This window comes from Azolla caroliniana, unplaced genomic scaffold (genome assembly GCF_043228905.1).
Source record: "Azolla caroliniana isolate FFs.n. ecotype wild unplaced genomic scaffold, voAzoCaro1.0.p SCAF_7, whole genome shotgun sequence".
NCBI classification, from domain to species: Eukaryota; Viridiplantae; Streptophyta; class Polypodiopsida; order Salviniales; family Salviniaceae; genus Azolla; species Azolla caroliniana.
In genome coordinates this window covers 1776831-1797584 of record NW_028230442.1, presented here as the reverse complement: position 1 = coordinate 1797584, position 20754 = coordinate 1776831, and the positions used below count along the sequence as shown (strand labels likewise).

Sequence of the window (20754 nt, the reverse complement as noted above, 5' to 3'; positions counted from 1 at the left end):
AATTTTAGGGATTGCTGGTTTGAGCCCTATTGATCACACAATTTCTACGGGCATTTAAGATCACACGAGTTATTGAAGTGGCAAACGGAAAATAGTGGCATATGTTGTGGTCTATATGTCTAATAAATCAATGCTTATGTTTCAAGAGCAATACAAGAACATAAGCTATTGAACTTTATGTTTGAAGTGTTGTACAATTGAAAGCGAAGTCTGTGTATCAATAAAAAAACAATGATGTTACTTTTGTCAATAAAGATTTTGTGGACAATGTCCTTGATTACATGCATCCAATGATACATCTCTTAACCTTGAGTTTTGTGTTATCAGATCATTCCAAAAGGTACCCAAAATTAGCATGGAGGATCTTCCTTCAACAAATACATATAACCAGGTTTTTGTGATCTGATATGGGCAAGTGACAATGATAATCATAAGTCACCCATGACTGGGTTCTGATTTCTCCTTCAAACTTCAACATTATCTTAGATAAACAAGAAGCAAAACATAAAGCTCTATTGAATAAACACATTAGAACCATCAATGTTATGGTGAGATGCTTGCATTTAGCAAATAGGACTCATCAATTCGGTCAATAAATTGAACGCTTTCAAGTTATCCTGATCAACTTCATGAGCAAATTCAAAAAGACATCATCGATGCCTTATATATCTCAACAAAAGAGAATATAAGGAATATCTTTGCCAAAGCTCACTCTCTCTTTATACATTAGAATATGTCTAGTCAGACTCTTGAATGAGAGAGATATGTGGTGTTATGCTGAAAAAAATCTTCTAGCTCAATGAATGTGGACAAGTAGCATACACAAGGTAAGCGTGGGCATGGAGATGTACTTGAGTTTAGTTATGAACGGATGCCAATATTCATAGAATGGAGAAGACACCAAGCCTCAAAATACAACTTTTTGCAATGAAGCATTTACATGCAAAAAGGAAAGTAGACTAGGACAGAAGAAAACTCTCACAATTTGCCACGAAATAAGGCACTCATCTAACAAAAATTTATCCGGCTTTGTGGACATCCTTGTTTCAAACTCATTTTTCAGCTAATTTCTTGAACTTTGAAGCCTCTTGCATTTTTCCTGCCTTCCGAAGCCCAAAATAAATAGAACGATATGTGATGATATCAGGCCGACAACCATTCGCTTTCATTTCTTCCAACAAAGAATTTATCTTTTCAACTTTACCTGCCCGACAAATACAATCCATGAATGTATTATATGTAATAAGCCCAGGTTTACAACCTTTCTCTACCATTTGATCCATCAATGCATGTGCTTCTAATAATTTCTCAGCTTTGCACAAACCATTGATCAATGCATTATAAGCAAATGCATCAGGTTTGATTCCTGCCCTTTCCATTTCTTTCAACATATCAAAAGCATCCTGAAACATACATTTCCTCGCAAACCCATCAATTAATGACGTATATGTAACAACATCAGGTGCCCGGCCATACTTCTTCATCTCTTCGAAGAGTGTGAGACTTTCCTTGGTTTTTCCCGCTTTGCAGAGACCATTGATGATCGAATTATATGTAGATATGTATGGTATATTCCCTTTTTCCTTCACAATATCCCAAATTTTAAAAGCTTCTTCGAATTCTCCCGCTTTACAGAACGAGCTAATGAGACCATTATAGGTAACAAAATTTGGATGAAATCCTTTCTCGGACATTTCTTGCAACACGCGAGCAGTTTCCACATGTTTCCCAGCCTTACAAAGACCATTAAGCAAAGACCCATATGTTATTTCATCAGGACTACAAACTTTCTCAACTTTCCTTAAAAGCTCATAAGCTTTTCCAGCCTTATCCTCTCTACACAAACCATCAATAATTATAGTGTAAGTCACAGTATTTGGGAAACAACCATTGTATGCCATTTCTTCAAGAAGATAATAAGACTCGTGAACACGGCCTCGTTTGCATAGATCTTGGATCAATGTGTTATATGTGACCACATTCGGGTCACATCCTTTCTCAAGCATTGCTCGAAACATGGCCAACGCTTGCTTTTCTCTACCATGTTTACACAACCCATGAATCAATGTATTATAAGTATGAACATTAGGCATTGACCCATCATCGTTGGACTTCATTTCATCGAGCAATTTACAAGCATTCTTCAAATCATTAGCCTCACAAAGTCCATGTATGATGGCATTGTAAGTGAAAACATTAGGTAAACAACCATTCTCAACCATTTCATTGAAATAGTTCATGGCCATATCCAATTGATTACATCTAACAAGTGTATCAATAAGACAAGTGTAATGTATAACATTAGGGGTAGACCCACAAACCCTAAGATTATGGAAAGTTTGAAGAGCATACTCGAGCATACCTGCCCAGCCATACCCTTTCATGAGAAGGGTGAAGTTCGCATCTGTTAGTTGGAAATCAGGGTTTCTAGAATGATCGAGAAGACGAAGGAAGTCTTTGAATTGTGGTTTATGACCCCACAGCTCTAATATCCTTTGGTGGGATTCGAACCCATGTCGATAGAACTTCTGCCTCGATGCCCATATGAAGAAATGCAGAGCTTTTTGCTTATCTCCTTCAAGTTTGAGGGTTTTCAAGAATTGGGTTGTTGTCAGTCTTCCTGTAAATGTTCTCATGAACTCGCTCGCCATTTCTTCGAGAAAGGAGACCTTGAAACAGAAGAATCAATGGATACTGTGTTACATATGGAGAGGCTACTCTGTTCAAAGTTGCAAGTACTTACATATATGTATGTGTATATATGTGGTACTCTCTTGTAAGTACCACATACATATATTCATACATACATATGTACACATAAGAAGACACTTGTAAGAGGGTTTAGGGCCTACATACATACATACATACATACACATAAGCAGACAATTGTAAGAGGGTTTAGGGCCTACATACAGACACACACACAAACAGAGACACACACAAGCAAAAGGCTTTGGTATGCAAGACTAACAATGAGCGAGTAGTCCTACAATTAACAATGTTGAAAACATGAATATATTTGTAGAAAGAAAGTTCACGCGTAGGCTTTATTGAGCTCTTTTATGAGTTATGCATATGTATACAATACATATCAATCTATAGACTATAGGAGTGAAAGACTCGGGACAAAAAAAAACGCAACAAATGAGCGTCTGAATGCAACTTGGCGCCATAACTTACAACATAACTGACAATGTTGGATATAAATGTAGAATGAGGATTCATGTGTAGGGTTTAGGTTGAGGCTAACAATTTACTATACTCTAAGGGAGTTACACTATGTAGTATGTGTGTGCATGTCCGTGTCCATGTGCATAGTCCAAGGACTTAAGCTTGTATTTTACTTTGTTCTACTTGAGTTTTGATTATAGGATATTTACCAAAATACCCAAATTGTTTGAGAAGTTGCTAAACCATAAAGCTTCTATATAGACAATGATTGCAATATGAGTATATGGGCTTTTGGTTCAAATGGATCCAAGGGAGCATTAGCAATATATAAATATTACGAGGTCCAAGGCTTAGGTTTCTTGTGAATTATACACACTTGATAAGAGGCATTTTTTAACAATGATGTAACTTCTAAATGAGTTTATGCATTATATATAGCAAGGTATTTTGACAATACACTTAGTCCATTCTCAAGAGAGACATAGAAATATTTTAGTTTATGGTGTTGTAATTGAGTTCTCAAAAGAACTTATGCATCTATAGTCAATGGCATAGTAGGCTTGCACTTATTTAGACAAGTTCCCAAGAAAAGGTTATGTTACATGGTAAGAGGATTGCACTTAATACATGTTCTAAGTGAGTTTTAAAGGCAGAATTATGCATGTATTCTTGAAAGTTTTATCATGTTCTCTCAAGAGAGTTATGTTGCCTATAATCCAAGTTGGAGGCTTCGGTAGAGTAGGTTTAGTTTTCAAGTGTACTGAAAACGGTTAGTTGTTATGTTAGTCATGAGATGCCTCTTTACTATGAATTAGTTGATGACTTTAGTTGTAGGATGAAGGTGGTTACAATATTAAATGTTTCATTTCCAATGTTCTCATTCTATGCTTTGGTTGATCATTTTCATCATCTTAGAATAACAATTCATACAATTGTGCTATATAAGCTAGAATCAACAAACATAAATGCTTAACACAACTCAATCAAATAAAATACTTGCCCAACACATGAAATTATATATGACAAGGTGAATTAAATGCATTTAAATTTATAATAATGTGAACTCCAAATGTTGGATTATTTTCTTATACATATGTATATGATAATGTGATCGCCATCTTTATTTGTAAATAAATGCATCCCCATGTTGATGACATGGAGCATATAAAAATTGTAAAATAATTAAAAAGGTTAAAAAATAAACATTGGCTGATTTGGAGTTAGGAATGGGATTGTCTTAGTCTCCATCGGAAGCATAATCAAGTCCAAGTCAATATCAAGGATAGGTTTCACCTTTCATTTAGATATTTGGTGCCCATGCCCAAGCTTTCTTGGGTGTGATAATTTTGGCTTATTTCAATGTAAAGCTTTGATGCATTTGAAATATCTCGTAAACCAAGGATCAATTTATACATCCTTTGGACATTTGGATGGGTGGTTGTAGTTGATGGCCTAGTTCGAGTGACCAAAAATAGTAATAGATTGGAACACACATTAACACTTTGGAGGTCCAATATCTTAATATGTAGTGAGAGAATGGACGACCAATTAGGGTCATCGTCGCGCCAATCTCTTAATGCAAACTTGTAGAGGTAATATACATCTGGTTAAAGGTGCATTTATATGACCAACATGTAGTCTCTTAGACTGAACCTTTCACAATTGGCTACATAATGTGGCATCTCATTCGGATGTATAGGGACATGTCATCAATGTTCTTGATTTTGAAGTGTTAGAAAAATTTACCATTTTACGTTGTAATCTTGGTGAGCATGGACACTGGCGGTAGAGTGGCTATCCATCATATTCATATGTAATACTCTACCAATCTTTGAACTTCTCCTGATGAATTCTTGATTCAAAAAGACGACGACTACAGTGATATCATCGTGAAAGTGACGCCTAATGCCTTTCTTGATCTTTTGGAGGTCCTCATATCTCACCTCTCGCTTCTTAGCTGCCTTTTGCAAAGCCAAATTGATCAACTTTCTTGCCACTCCCTACGATTACAATCAAGATGAATCTCACTAAAATGTTCACACTTTTTTTACTTTTTTCATTTTGGAGAATTCTTGTAATTTAGAGGCATACCTTATGTGGATGTCGGCTCACTATATCGACTGCTTCATCATTAGTTAAATGGTCCCACAAACCGTCAGATGCAAAAATTACGAAGTTGTCATCAGGTTGAAGCTCATGCACTAAAATAGTGGGCTTTGACGTGAGGAGTGGGCGGGAAAGCGGCTCGGATAATCGAAACTTTGCATAAAGAGGCTCTTGATTGAATTCTTGTTTTTTCAAGTACATGTCACCAATAGACCTTGAAACCTAATGTATTCATTGTTAAACATTTGATTAGGTTTTGGGGACATATGGACCATAATCTATGCAAACGCCTAGTTGACCGTTTTAAAGGATCTATAACACATGATATGACACAAGCAAACCTACATTTTCCTAATGTTATACTATGCATGACTTTAAGAATGTTGTTCCACTACATTTTAAAGGCTTCATGTTAAAATTTTAAAATCTGTCCATCCATTAAAGCATTGGGTGCTCCTTGATTTTTGTTATTCAAGAGGTTAATTCTATGTTTAGATATAGAGATATAAATGATTAAGGATTTAGACTTATACCAAAGCTTTCTATCTTCGCTAATTTTCTCTTTATATCGAGTCCAAATTACTATAGTGGCTTATTCTTTGCGAACACATGTGGACAAGCATAGGGACATTGAGACAATGGACAATGAGGTAAAACCTGAATAATGCCCCTCACTCGCCACACTCCATGTCGCAATGAAACAATATTCGAATCATCGGGATGAAGAAATTTCATTTCTTCTCGTATGGCCTCGATCCCGACATTGTGTTCAGTACTTAGTTGAAGAGAGGTACAAGCTCCATTGGTTTTACATAATCTCCCCAAAACAGCTCTCGAATCACCGAGGCTCGAGATGTAAAGTCGTCCATCGCTAATGACTCCAACCAGAGCACATGAGCCGACAGTTGCAAGATGTGGATTTGTTGACCAAGCGGCAGTGACGCGTGCCTCAAACTCCCGCTCCGTATTGTCAAATGCCATCCCAATGGAGGTTTCAGACACGCCGCCCATCAGAGACACAAACTCTGGTACCATGAATTTAAAAGAAAAAAGCCGAGGAAAACATCATTTACAATCATTTAAGGTATCAAAAGATTCATTCATGGTCTTGCAAAAGATTGATTGTAAGTTAGGTCTAAAATTAGAAGAGTATGTGGAAGGATTAGTTGTTTTTACTTGTGAGATGGGAGAATAGGTGGGTTTTAATGAATTGGGAGGCTTCATATCCACCATGGCCATCAAAGATGCCCACAAAAAGGCCTCCAAAGGGTGGATAAGATTCAATGTGGAAACTATCTTCATTTTGTTGGTTTGCTTGTATGGAAGCCATGGAGAATTCACCATAGCTATGCTTCCCTATATCTTGTGCAGTCAAAAGCTCTCCCTCTCCATTACTCCTTCCATACCCCCAGCAAGAAGAAACCCAATTGCCTAAACTTGATAGCATCCCTCATCTCATGCATACCAATCTCATCATTCTCCTTGTGCACAAATTAGAAGGAAACATAAAAAAGTTTAAGAAGAAACCCTAATTCTTTGCCAAGCAAGCTCTAACCCTTGTAAAGAAACCCTATTTCCAGAATATACAGCTGTTGAAACCCTAACTTCAAATTCGGAGAAGAACCCAATTCCTGAATCCCAAAACCCACACAGAAATAAGTTGTTTTAGGTTACGAAAAACTTTGTTTTAGGTTCCTTAAAACGCTCCCAAAAAACCCTAAACTCTCAAAGAAAGCCTTTAAATTCTCACAGAAACGCTAATAAATCTCCCTAGAAGCTTAATCTGAACAAACCCTATTAATTGCGAAAACTCCAAATACCCCAATAACCCTAATTCTCACAGAATCCTTAACCTTCTGTGGAACCCTAATCTTGAAAATCAGAGAAGAACCTTAAGTGAAGAAGCCCAGAACTCACAAAACACAAAAAAAGAGCTTAATGGCAGAACTCAGAAGAGCTCTTAAGCCTCAGAGAACCCCCCCCTCAAAAAAAAGCCTTGACCAACAGGAGGAGGAGGAGAAGAAGATCTGATTCAAATGTGTGCCATTGAATCTTATGGGCTTTAAAGACTATATATATATATATATATATATAAAGAAAGGAAAAAGAAAGGTCAGGGATGACGTTCATAAGACCAAATTGATTGGGGGGAATGAGAAATCATCAGATAAATTCTTGGGTGTCTCTACTTTCTTTTTCCCATGGATATAGATAATTGAAAGAAAATTGGAAGAAAATTGGAAGAATAGAAGTGAGTGAGGCATCATCATATTACACACACCAATCACCATCAAACAAACACCATATTCAACAAGGAAAGAAGAATCATGCCATGCAACTTTTTCTTATTTCACATTGCTTTTGTTGATTTGCTTCCGTTTGATTCCATTTCCTATTCATTCATTCGTTCGTTTGTTCGTTCAATCAATCATCGGACTAGATGTTTTCAAACTCGGATGCATCTCGTATATGTTAAAGTGTAGATTACGTGCACTCAACTCAACACACTGCGAAAAAAAAAAGTGTGCATCGCTCTCTCTCTTGTTTCGGTCTATGTCCATTTCATCGTCTGAAATGTTCTCTCAGTTCGCATTGACCGTCTGTGTCATGTTTTGCTTTCCCGACGACACATTCACAAGATGTGTTCTGTATCTTGTTTGTACTCACTTCATGATTCATCCCTTGAGTCCATGTCGGCATTCAAGAAATGTCCTTAATGTCTTTTACATTGGTTTCTTAGATAAATAGACAATACCCCAAGTTCGATCCTCTCCATGGGCTCGTCACTTTCTCATACATCACATTTTTGCATGCTAAATAATATCTCTTTCTCCTCCGAAAGGGCAAAAGCGTAACATGATCCAAAAACCTCGAAACAGTAGGCATTCAATTTCTCTTGATAAGGGGTCTCTCTCTTTCTTTATCTTTTCTATCATGGTTATACGGTATACTCCAGTTGTATGTCATATTTTTATTAACCCATGCACTTGACTTTAGATTGCATTAGTACACTATTGCACTAGAGGCCACTATGAAATGTTGATGTTGAGCACATTATCCTCTCTCTCTCTCTCTCTCTCTCTCTCTCTCTCTCTATATATATATATATATATATATAGATATATAGATATATCAGGGCTGCTAGTTGAACCTATGTTTGAATTATGTGTCTCCATAAGACAACCATACCAATTGAACTAAATAAGTTTGGGTTCTCTCTCACTATTTCTTTCTCATATCAAAATGATACGCTTGGGGCAAGCCTAGTTTTTGTTATATTGGGGTTTTGTCACATTCTCACTAATAACAATACATTACTAGATTTCACTATGAAATACAAGGGGCTAAATGCATAGTCTTTTGGCCTCTGTTAGACAACGTTACCATTTGAACTACATCCATTCAAGTTGCCATGTTGCAATCCTTTGGGCTTTCGGTTTGAACTTGTGTAGGATACCATTTGTTGGTACTACCACAAATGTGATTTTTTGTTTTTGTTTTTCTATATTTCACTCAAACACAACATACAACTGTCCAACCCTTATGTTTATAGTATACCATTATCCATTTGACACACAAGACATTTGCCTACCGGTTCTTCAATATTTTGCATAAGAAATTCACACATTCATATATTTTTACCTTGGGATGGAATCAAACAAATATATCCCTCTAAGTTAGCCAAACTCTCTTGTGCCATTGAAAACTATAAGACATGTATTTTTGTCCATTGTCAATCTTTTGTACCTAGATATGTCATGGATTCTCAATCAGGTATATTTTCATTGTCCACAGTGTACGTTACATAAGTTCATCATTAGATTGTAAAACAATGACAATCATTAACTTGATTTCAACATTCATTAAATGTGGGCATCTCTCTAATATTGTCTAATATGCCTCGAGCAAAATTCAATAGTATAATGGATATTATCCCACAACAAATGCCCATCACTCGTATTTCAATTTCAACATGTCAATATGATACTGTATTTCCACATGGATCATAGACAACCTTGATGGCACGCCACAAACCCCTCTCGCTACAAAAATCCAATTGTCAAGTCATAATGTAGGTAATCATACCTTTGAATCATAAATCAAAGTCACCGCATTTGATTTTATAGGTTACCTCTCTCTATCTCTGTCTCGTCTCCTCAACATTACGTTTTCGAATAAACCTTTTTAGAATATGTGTTATGCTAGGACTCATGCTAACCTCTTATGGATCTCTAGGTGTTCATGTAAAATCATTAAGCAACAACACCCTCTATTTAAGAAAATGACAAGATGTCTCATACATCCATTGTTCATTAGGCATTAACAAATATCAAAGTTAGACTATGTACACTATTCATTTTGGCTACATATTATTAGGTAAACTTGAAGTATATTCATATATGGGTACAATGTTCATATGTATGCAACATTGAACATTGCGTGTTGAATTTTGTTTCTAAATAGTCACATTCTAAGCTTTATAAACATGGCATAGATTAATATATGATTATAGAACTTAAATATTGTGCTTACATTTATGCAAGTAAGTGGTGGGTTGTGGATAAATATATTAATTTCTCATATTTGGCATCCATATACACATTAACTTGATCCATTTTTTAGGATCTTGTCATTGATAGAACGAGAATGCGAGTAGTTCGGACCACCCACATGATCGTTTGGATTTTAGTGCCAATTTTGTTCTTTGTAGATGTATCAATATGTTCAAAGTCAATTTATAGTGCCCTCCCATAAAACACATTGTCTTAGAACAAACTCATCGGAAAAATGTTTAACAATAGGGTTGATTATTAGTTCCAAATATTGTTTAAATTTTAGTTATTTGAATAAATATTTGCCATGTGCTCTTCATAATCTAGTCCATACACAGTATTAACCTAAACCTAGAAAAGATTATCAAATAATATCCTTGGTAAAAACCACACGTGGTCTGCAGGAGCAGGATATGGAACTCATCCCTTCCCGAGCGGATCAAAGTGTTTTTCTGGTTAATCACCCGTCGGGCTGTTCCAACGGGAGAGTGGCTTGGGAATAGAGGCGGCATGAGTGGTTGCAAGGCGTGTAGTGCGAGCTTGGAGGACATCGCTCATTGTTTGTGGTGCTGCCCACGAGCGCAAGAAATCTAGCTGAGGAGCTTAAGAATCTTGGCTCGTTTTGGGGTTGAGGTTCATGTATCGAGCACAACAATCACTTGGCTGGCCACTGAATCGGCCTCGTGGTTTCAAGGGTGGAATGGAAACAATCCTTCTTTAATGGTGAAGCAAGGATCTGTGCAACCAGCAACGCAAGGAGGTTTATTCTTCTTACAGGAACGCTACGTGGACATATGGGTATTAGTGGTCGGCCTTACGGTCTGGCAAGTGTGGGTATCTCGGTGCAAGGAGACCCTCGCAGGTAAACGAACCCCACCGGCTGAGAATTTAATGATGATTTGGTTTAATCTTATTTCTACGTTGCGAGGTGAGTTTGAAAGTCTTCAAGGGCCATCTGATGCAAGTGAAGAAGCTAGAGCTCGATTCCTTCGGAAATGGAGCGGTTCGCCGATGCTGCAGATAATGGATGGTAAAGTGAAGTGGAATTATCAACCACCGCGGTGGCTGTTCCCTCCAAGTGTTCCTAACATCTAGATGGGTGCTGCCATGAGGAGCAAATGGAGGACATCTATGCTGAATTCTGTTTTGTATGAGGCTCACGTGGAGAATATGTGTTCGAGTAATGCTATACACATAGAATGATGTGGTGTTTTGGAGTTGTTTTTTTATGTTGTTTCATCTACACATTGTTTTCCTTTGACATGCAAGATGTCTTGTAAGATATGAGTTGTAAATGATTCCTTTGTACATTCTTAACTAATGGAAGTAGATGTTTTTTGGAAAAAAAAAAAAAAACCACATGTGGTCTGAACATAAAATTATGACAAAACAATAAAGTATTTCATCATGGAACCTCATGAAGAATTTCAAAAAAAATCAAAATATGTAGATAGATGGATATATTTTATTAACGTCTTTAGAGATCAAATATTACCTATGAGACAAAAAATATAACATTTTCATATAATAAATGTGAAAGTGAGTAGCAACTCTCCATGCTCAAGAACTTTACTGATGAATGTCACAATCAAGAGTGCACACTGTGATCATGAGAGAAATTCGGGCAAGGATCAGGTTTGGTCAAAGATATTAATTTTGGGTAAGTGTGCATAGTTGGCTAATTTCATCTTGCACTTTAAGCCCTATCTCCCATTGTAGTGAGTATGAACTATGTCGCATGGAAACAATGGTTCGGATGACACAGACAACAAGATGGGCTCGAACATGTATTCACACACACACACACACACACACACACACACACACACACACACACATTTACAGAATAGAATGGAAAAGCTATTTTATTGTCCATGATGAGGCCAAATTTTACCTGTGGGACCAAGTCAACATATCATCTTGTCTATGACTCCTTAAGAAAGGGGGTTATTGCTCTACAGTGGAAACTCTGGATGTGAAAATAATGCGCACACATATGTGCTCACCCTACTTGGTGGAATTTTGAGTTTGACACACACATTATCATGCTATCTTACAAGTCATCATATTTCTCACAAATTACCTTATACGATGAGCCTGCGTAAGTACGTGATATTCGTCTTCCACTAGGTTTTCATTGCATGCTTTGCATATCTTCATATTTGGGTAATGATGCCATGGCACGACCTCAACACTTGTGTGAGGGAGTTTGAAGAAGTGTTATGCCTCTCCAAGAACCAAGGTGCATGCGGGTAGTGGGATGCGATTGGATACATTTTGGCATTTCTCTTTGTGTTGGGGAGGGGAGGGGGGTGGTATTTGCAATGTAATATACAAAATTTGAGTTTTTAGTATCTTGCCACTTTATCCTTAGTGACTCTAGTAGTAGTAATATATTCCCAATACTTCATAGGATCACCAAAGAGCTCCATTAGATCTTCTACTCCTTGAAAGGATTTTGCTCTTATGAGTTTTTTGACATTGCATCCCATGTTCCAAGCCTATTTTGGCAATTTTCTCTAAGGCATATTCTTGACTATCAATATAATTTTATACTCTTCACATCCCTATTGAGCACCTTTATGGGCTGAACAAGTATTTCTAATAATAACATAATAGGGTAGGATGGCAAGCATTTAACTCTTAATTGTCGAGGCAAGAATGATTATTTAATTTTCTCAATTTCATTCCATGCATTCAATGAGATAGCATTACCCATACTTCCACTCCATAAAGCAATACTTATACCTCCATAACATTGAATAACATTGATCTCACTCTCATCCTAGAGAGAGAGGGAGAGGGAGTTGTTATCATTAGTGCCGGTGAAATATTATGACCTATGGGATAAAAGTTCAATCATTTTTAGATAGGTGTGGGAATGAGTAGCGATGAACATTGCATTCGAGAGTTCAAGAATTTTATTGATAGTGTTGCAATTGATAGTACACATTATGATAATGAGAGAAATGTGTGTGGTGAGTATGTTGGATTGATAATGTGTGGAAAGTAAAGTCGATGATAATCTAATCCTATACATTGTATCTAAGTGTGATACTCAGATTCCCGCATGTGCTTGGGCAAAATATGCATAGATGATGAATCTCCTCAGTTGTGTCCGAACAACCTGTCTCATATAGAGAGAATACAAGCTAACCTCCATTGAAGCAATGGTGTGATACTTGGGTTTCTCTATGTGCCAAGGCAAAATATGTCTAGTTGATGAGTCTCCTCACTTGTACCCCAACGACCTGTCTCGTATCGAGAGAATGCAAATTAACTTGCATTGAAGCATAACTTTCCAGTTCTGACAAAAAAAGTTCGTCTATTATTTGGTGCAACATATATAATATAGTGCATGAAACGTGATCCTCCACATATTCCTAAGTTGTGATACATCAACATTGCAAAAAAGCTTCATTCACAAAGGAATCTATTGATTCATCATTATTAAAGTAGACGTGACGAATGCTAATTTCCAAACCATTTCTTCATATCTTCCATTCATAAAAAAATTCAAAAGTTTGCTTTTGTGTGTCTTGATTTTTTTTACTTGCTCCCCCATGCAAGCCTCGGAAGTTGATGTGATGTTTTTTTAGAGACCTTAAGCATGTAAACAATCACCTTTTCTATAGCCATGTTCTTAATGGGAAGTAATATGGTCTCAAGAAGTAGAAGCATGCATGGCTTTTGTGGCAAACTAACTTCCCAAGGAAGTGCTTTTGAGCATTTTCAAACTCTTTCCAAGTTGCCTTAGGGATGGTACCACCCCATACTTGAAACCCACAAAATGTCACAGACAGATAGAGTAGAGCAAAACAAAGCTAGGCGAAAGGTAAGATACTGAGAGATAGAAAGAGAAGCAAGAAGTAAGAGATAGACAAAGTAGAATATTGGATTCTGTAACTGTCATTGTTCACATTGTTCTGTAACTGGTATTTATACATGTTTGTGGGCTCTAAATGTAGTTCCATACAGAGACCTATTCTCATGCACAAGCTTCTGGAGCTTTCTCAAAGTTTCTAAAAACTCCTTGCACGTGGAAATAGATAATCTACTAAGATATATAACATTGCCATGTATTGGATGTGCTGGTTAAAACATAGCAATTGATTATAATACATGAGGTTAATAATTTGAATCTTGACATGTGATTGTTGTCATGTCCATGACATTTTCCTCCTACTAAGGCTGCCCTAAGATGCCCTGGTTTTTGTGAATATTGGTGATGAAATGCATGAACAACATCCAGTGCATTCTCCAAGTGTTGGGTTGGTTCCCAAGTTGCCTCTGAAATGGGGTACCTCTTCCATAGGACCAGGTATTGAAGTTGTCGTTGATGCCAACAAGAGTCCAAAATCTTGTCAACCTCATACTCCTCACCTATGGAAAGCTCGATTGGAGGTGGAGGTGGAGAGTGTCTTCTGGGAATGGTGGATGGATGATGAGGTTAAATGAGAAAGGCATGGAAGACATTATGAATCCAGAAATGTCGGGGAAGTTCTAGCCAAAAAGTGACAGGGTTGATGTAACGCTCAATGATGCAGAAAGGCCCCAACTTCTTGTAGTCCAACTTTTCGCAAGGTCAAGTAGTGTTGACATGGTGACGTAAGAGCTAGACTTGATAACTAACTGCAAAGGCGGGTGTGGCTGAATGATTTCAATCAGCTTGCGCTTTGTACCGGTCCCCTACCAGGATGAGCTTGAGGGCGAGGTCTTGATGAATTTCCGCTAAAGTATGGGCACATGCTTCCGATGAAGGGTTGACAAAGTTACCAGGGATGGAGATATTGAAATGAGGATGGAAACCATAGTTGTAAAAAAATAGGGTGACCCCGATTGAACCATGTAGCGTATTATTATATGTGAACTCTACTAGTGGTAGGAAGTCAATCCAATCAGCTTGTGGGTAGCTAAGTGAGCACCAAAGGTATTGCTCTAGAATTTGGTTCAACCGCTCAGTTTGGCCACCGGTTTGAGGATAATAGAGCAAGGTCAAATTCATTGTTGTGCCAAGTGTTTGAAGGAGTTGTCGCTAAAAATGAGAGACAAATTGGGGCCACTAATCTAAGGTGACATCATTTAGTACCCCATGAAGCTATACCACATTCTTTAAAAATAGATCAATTGTTACTTCTACTAAAATAGTCTTTGCATAGGGGGCAAAATGAGCCATCTTCATAAATTGATCTACCATGACGAGCATTGCATCATATCCATGGACTAGAGGCAAGTCAATGATGAAATCCATGGAAATAGATGCCCAAGGCCGATTTTGAATGGGAAGTGGTTGGAGCAAACCGTATGGCATGTGGTGGGAAACTTTGGATCGAGCACAAGTATCACATGTCAAGTGATGAATTCCTTAACGAAGTTCCATGATTGAGGCCACCAATATCCTCCCAAGATTAATTCCAGGGTCATTGTGGCTCCAAAATGGCCAACCAATGGGTCGTCATGACACTTTTGGAGAACTTGAGTTCGACACCGGCCATGTGGAACATGTAAGAGATGGTCACGGTAAATGAGTCCCCCATCAAATATGAAACGATTAAGGTCTTCCTTGATCTTTGTTTTAGACAGATCAATAGGATCTTCCTTTAAGTTAATTTCATTGGCGAATTTTCCGGTGGGAAGTGCTTTGGCTATCTCCTCAAGCAAAGAATCGTTATGTAGCATGCATGTTGCGAAGAGCTGGAATTGGTTTGGTTTTAACAAACATTGAGATTGTTGAGCATAGGCATCATCCTTTGGGATCAACTTGAAATCCGAGCATCGTGAAAATTTTAAAGTCACTGTCGGCTAAGAAAGTTGACCTACGAGCTTGTTGTTGATTCAAAGAACGGTTGTTGAGAAATACAATAATTTTTTATGATTTGTTATTAGTTGAACCCAATGTTGTGCCCTAGCCTAGTAAGACCTCCACTTTATGAAAGCTACAATGATAGCAACGAGCTCCTTGTCATAGATGGGATAGTTGATTTATGGAGTTGTGAATTTTCGGGAGTAGTATGCCACCAGATGTAGGATGCCATCATCATTGGGTTGGGATTATCGAAAACAGTTGTATAATGGTTGCATTCACATTGTTCCTTAGGACAGACTAGGTTTAGGATAATTCTGTAAATATGTCAAAGGGCAATTGCCCTAGCCCAATTGGTATATAACTTGTGTTGTAACCTAGTTCATGTTGTTGTTGTTGCCTCCATTTTGTTGTAACTTCGAGTTTTAATAACACAGTTTCATTGTGTGCCTCTTTGCCTCTCTTTCTCACACTATGTCTCCTTGATCTTGTTTTAACTTGCTAACTTGGTGATCATCTTAACATAGATGTTGTTTTGTTTCCTCACCGACAGTCTCAAACTCCAACAAGGATAAGATGCAACCAATGGCAAAGTCAGAGGCATTTGTTTCAACTTGAGAAGGAGTGGGGTCAACGTGAAGGAAGGCTAGAGCACTAATAAAAACTTCCTTGAGTAGGTCAAAAGAGTTTTGAGCAGTCGGAGTCCATTGAATTGGTATCCCTTTATGAGTAACCTCAATCAAGGGTTTTACTATGATGGAGAACCCCTTGATAAATTGTCAATAGAAATTCGCAAAACCAAGGAATGATTGGACATCCTTTACTCATTTCAAATTGGCCCATTCTTGGATAGTCTTGATTTTCCATGGATCCATGGTGATGCCCTAGGGTGAGATAACATAACCAAGAAATTCTACATAATTGTGATCAAACTCACATTTTTCGCTCTTGGCATAGAGGCCATGCTCCCTAAGTTTGGAGAGAATGAATCGAATTTGGTGAGTATGCTCTTCAATGCTCGACGAGAAGACAAGAATGTTATCAAGGTATATAAAGACAAAGTGATCAAGATATTTTCAAAATATATCGTTGATCATATGTTGAAAAATAGTTAGAGCATTGGTGAGTTCAAAATGCATGATTACCCTATACTGAAAGTGTTCATATCGTGTATGAAATGTTGCTTTTATTCACGGGAGTAAGTCGAGAGTGGTTTTCATGGGAACCAAAGCCTAAATACTCGTCGAGAGTGGTTTTCATGGGAACCAAAGCCCAGATACTCGTCGAGAGTGGTTTTCATGGGAACCAAAGCCTAGATACTTAACTCTTAGTCATTTCCATTGAGATGGAGTGTGTTACAACTAGGACGTGAGCATCTGAGTTGGAACCATTTCCTACATGAATAGAGGAGTGATCGACAGAAAACGATTTGGGCCATTCTGACGTGGCACCAACATGGGAAGCCACTCCAACCTCCATATGAGTTCGCGGTTTAAAAGTACGGGACTGGTTGCGTCAATCTATAATAGGGTTATTGGCTTTCAGCCAAGACAACCCAAGTATGATTGGATGTCGCGGTGACGTGATGAGGTAAAATGATAAGGCTTCCCGATGGGTCCCGAGGTGCAAAATGAGTGGGACCGTGGTTTCCGTGACTGCGCCAAAGGAGAGCATTCATTCGTCGATAGGTTCTATTGGGATAGGCTTTGAAAACAAGACAACCGCAAAGTTGTGTTTTCAAACGAACGTTTCACTCATAAAACAAGTCGTTGCCCTGGAATCGAGTAACACTAAGAATTGAATTGAAATAGACTGGAAATGGAGAGTTGCCTCAAAGGAGAAATTGTTTGCTGTGAGAGTAACATGAATATTTGTTGTCCAACTGCATGGCTCTTATTGTAGTTGGACACCATTGTTTTCCGATTGTTGGGATTCACAAATTGGATTGTTCGGATAGACTCGTCGCAAATTGTTTTTGAGTGGGCTAAAATGAATTAGATGGGTAGAGACGCCACAATATAAACATAACTCATTGGCTCATCAATAGTGTCTTTCAACCGCGATGAGTAGGGCTTGAGCTTGATCAATTTCCATTAGTATAAGATCATTGACTGACGACGTTGGACGAGATCTCACAGGCACTTGGTATTAGAGATCTAGGTACTAAAGTAAGCTTAAGATAAGGATAAACTAATGATAGATAGAAAGGAGAAAGAGAAAGAAGGGTGTCGATCCACCCGACCACCCCCGAGAGAAGGGATCGAGACGGACTCGAGCCTCGATCGACGTCCCATACCACCGCCGTGGCGTCGAGTCGTACCTGGTGCTGGCGCACTCGCTACAAGAGTTGACCCACCACAAGAGCAGAGTCTCGATGTAGTCCAAAGATCCTCAAACGAGGGTAGCTAGGCCTCTTATTTATAATGATACCCAAGGCCCCCAGGAAAGTTCACACTTGACCTAATGGGTTGTCTCAATCCCGAGGATTAAAAGTAATCCTCCCCTTCTTTACACTCTCGTTTAACCCTCACACTTATCCACGTGTATAGAATACTACGGTAAATTCTCACCACGGGATATTAAATGGTCATGCCCGTAACATACTCCCCTTCTTTAAAACATTGCAGTCTTGCAATGGAAAGTTAGGGAAGTTTGTTCTTAGAGTATTCTCGTGTTCCCATGTGGCATCTTTGATAGATTTGTCCATCCATTTAATTTTAAATTTTCAGATTTCTTTAGTATGTAACTTTTTTGTTTTAACATCGAGAATTCTTTCAAGTACATGTGGTTTCGAAGATAAATCTTCAGAAGTAACCAGAGTTTCAGTTGTAATTGTGTTGTCGCCAGAACCTAGAAGTTCTTTTAGACGACTCACATGGAAGACTGGATGAATTCCAACACCATCGGGAAGAGCAAGACGATAGGCTGATGACCCAATGCGTTTGAGGGCTGTAAAAGGTCCACAAAACCGTGGGGCTAACTTAGCGCACTTACCCGTAGAAAATGTCTTAGAAGTGTGAGGTACACGTAAAAATACCTTCTGTCCAGGGTTGAATACACGAGGTTGCCTATGATGGTAGGCATAAAAACGCACTCTATCTTGAGCTGTTTTTATATTATCTCGTGCAATATGCAACATATCTTGCATATCCCGAAGAAAGTTTTGCGTACTTTGCAACTCATCATGATGTATATTAACATCAATTGGGGCTCGTGGTTGAAAACCATACATCAACATAAAAGGACTATATCCCGTCGACGTATGCTTGGAGCTGTTATAAGCAAACTCCAAAATTGGGAGATAACGTTCCCATTTTGTTGGTTTTGCACCAACGTATGCTCGAAGCATGTCCTCAATAATTTGATTTACTCGTTCTGTCTATCCATCGGATTGAGGATGATCTGTGGAGCTCATGCTCAACGTAGTTTCTAACTTCTTAAAGACTTGCGTCCAGAAGTCACTAGTAAACTTTGGATCTCGATCACTCACGATATCCATCGGTAACCCATAAAAACAAAATAATTCGTCAACGAATTGGTAAGCCAATTCAGGAGCTGTTACCGTGGTTTTAGTAGCAATAAATCTGGCCATTTTAGTTAGTCGATCAACGACAACCCATATGGCATCATGACCTTTTTGGGTGCGAGGAAGACTAACAATAAAATCCATGGATATACTTTCCCAGTTATTATTGGGAATGTCCAAGGGATGTAAAAGTCCTGCGGCTTTAAGTCGCTCGGCTTTGTTAACCTGACACTGGTGACATTTAGTCACATAACTATGTATGTCAGGACGCATCTTAGGCCAATAAAATTGAGTGGAGATGAGAACGAGCGTACGATTTATTTCAGGGTGCCCTGCTGAGGGTGCATCATGGCATTAAAAAAGAATCCTCTTTTTGACCTCGGGTAAATCTGGAACACAAACCTTCCCATTACGTTAGAGCAAACCGTTAGCAATGTGGAAGTATTCCTTCGAGGATGTGGTGTCTATTCCAGACTCAACTCTTGCCCAGTATTTTGCAAAATAACTGTCATCAGGATACTTTCCTCGAAGGTGATCATAAAGATCTGATGTTATTTCAGTGAAGCTAAGCATGTTAACTTCACGGATGCGACTTAGTGCATCAATGACAGTGTTCATGGAACCTTTACGATATCGTATGGAAAAATCAAAGTCCTGGATGAGATCAGCCCATCGTGCCTTACGACCTTTCAGGTCTTGTTGGTCACAAAAATATTTCAAGGACTCGTGGTCCGTAGTTACCACAAAGCGATTTCCATAAAGATAATGGCGCCATGTTTTGAGCGCATGTATAACTGCAAATAATTCCTTTTCTTGAACGGTATACCGACATTGAGCAGAATCAAGTTTCTTACTCTCGAATGCTATTGGTTTACCATCTTGATACAAGACATCACCTATAGCATAATCGCTTGCATCGGTTTCAACCTCAAAAGGTTTTGAAGGATCAGGTAAAAGAAGTGAAGGAGCCTTGCAAACCAGGTCCTTGAGTTCCTTAAAGGCGAGGTCTAGTGTAGCATTCTACACAATAGGTTTTGTAGACTTACGCATTTGACCTTTTAAGAGATCAGTAAACAACGTCGTCAATTGGGAGTAATTACGAAGAAACTTTCGCAAAAACCCGACAAAACCAAGGAATGATCGAACTTCTCAAATATTCCAAAGAATGGGCCAAAGCTTGATTTTCTCAATGCGAGAAGGATCAATTTTAACTCCTCGTTCGGTTATGAGATGTCCTAGCTAAGTAATTGATTTCTTGAAGAACGCACATTTTGAGATCTTCGCATAAAACTGTTTGTCACGCAATGTTTGTAAAACAAAGTGGACATGTCTAGCATGTTCTTTTAATGTACGGCTATAAACTAAAATATCATCCAAGAAAATAACGACAAATTTTCCAAGTTGTTCTCGGAAAATGTCATTCATTTCTTGTTGAAAAGTAGCCGGAGCATTGGTCAAACCAAAAGGCATAACCAAAAACTCGTAATGGCCATAGCGCATACAAAATGCCGTTTTAGGAACATCGTCCTCACTTATTCGTAATTGATGGTAGCCAGTATGGAGATCAAGTTTCGTAAAATACCGAGCTCCCTGGA

The 20754-nt window shown here is 38.3% G+C and overlaps 2 protein-coding genes across 2 annotated transcripts; both read right to left on the bottom strand.

The window, feature by feature from the left end:
- Positions 1 to 903: 903 nt before the first annotated feature.
- Positions 904 to 2776, bottom strand: LOC147861477 (uncharacterized). The gene has a single exon (XM_087322265.1). The coding sequence runs from the start codon at positions 2649 to 2651 to the stop codon at positions 1053 to 1055; it is 1599 nt and encodes a 532-aa protein (XP_087178391.1). The 5' UTR covers positions 2652 to 2776; the 3' UTR covers positions 904 to 1052.
- Positions 2777 to 4178: 1402 nt separating this feature from the next.
- On the bottom strand, positions 4179 to 7259 carry LOC147861476 (putative protein phosphatase 2C 79). Its single transcript, XM_087322266.1, has 4 exons — positions 6454 to 7259; positions 5935 to 6302; positions 5263 to 5499; positions 4179 to 5171 (listed from the first exon to the last, which is right to left on the bottom strand). The coding sequence occupies exons 1-4, from the start codon at positions 6722 to 6724 to the stop codon at positions 4914 to 4916; spliced, it is 1134 nt and encodes a 377-aa protein (XP_087178392.1). The 5' UTR covers positions 6725 to 7259; the 3' UTR covers positions 4179 to 4913.
- Between the last annotated feature and the right edge of the window lie 13495 nt (positions 7260 to 20754).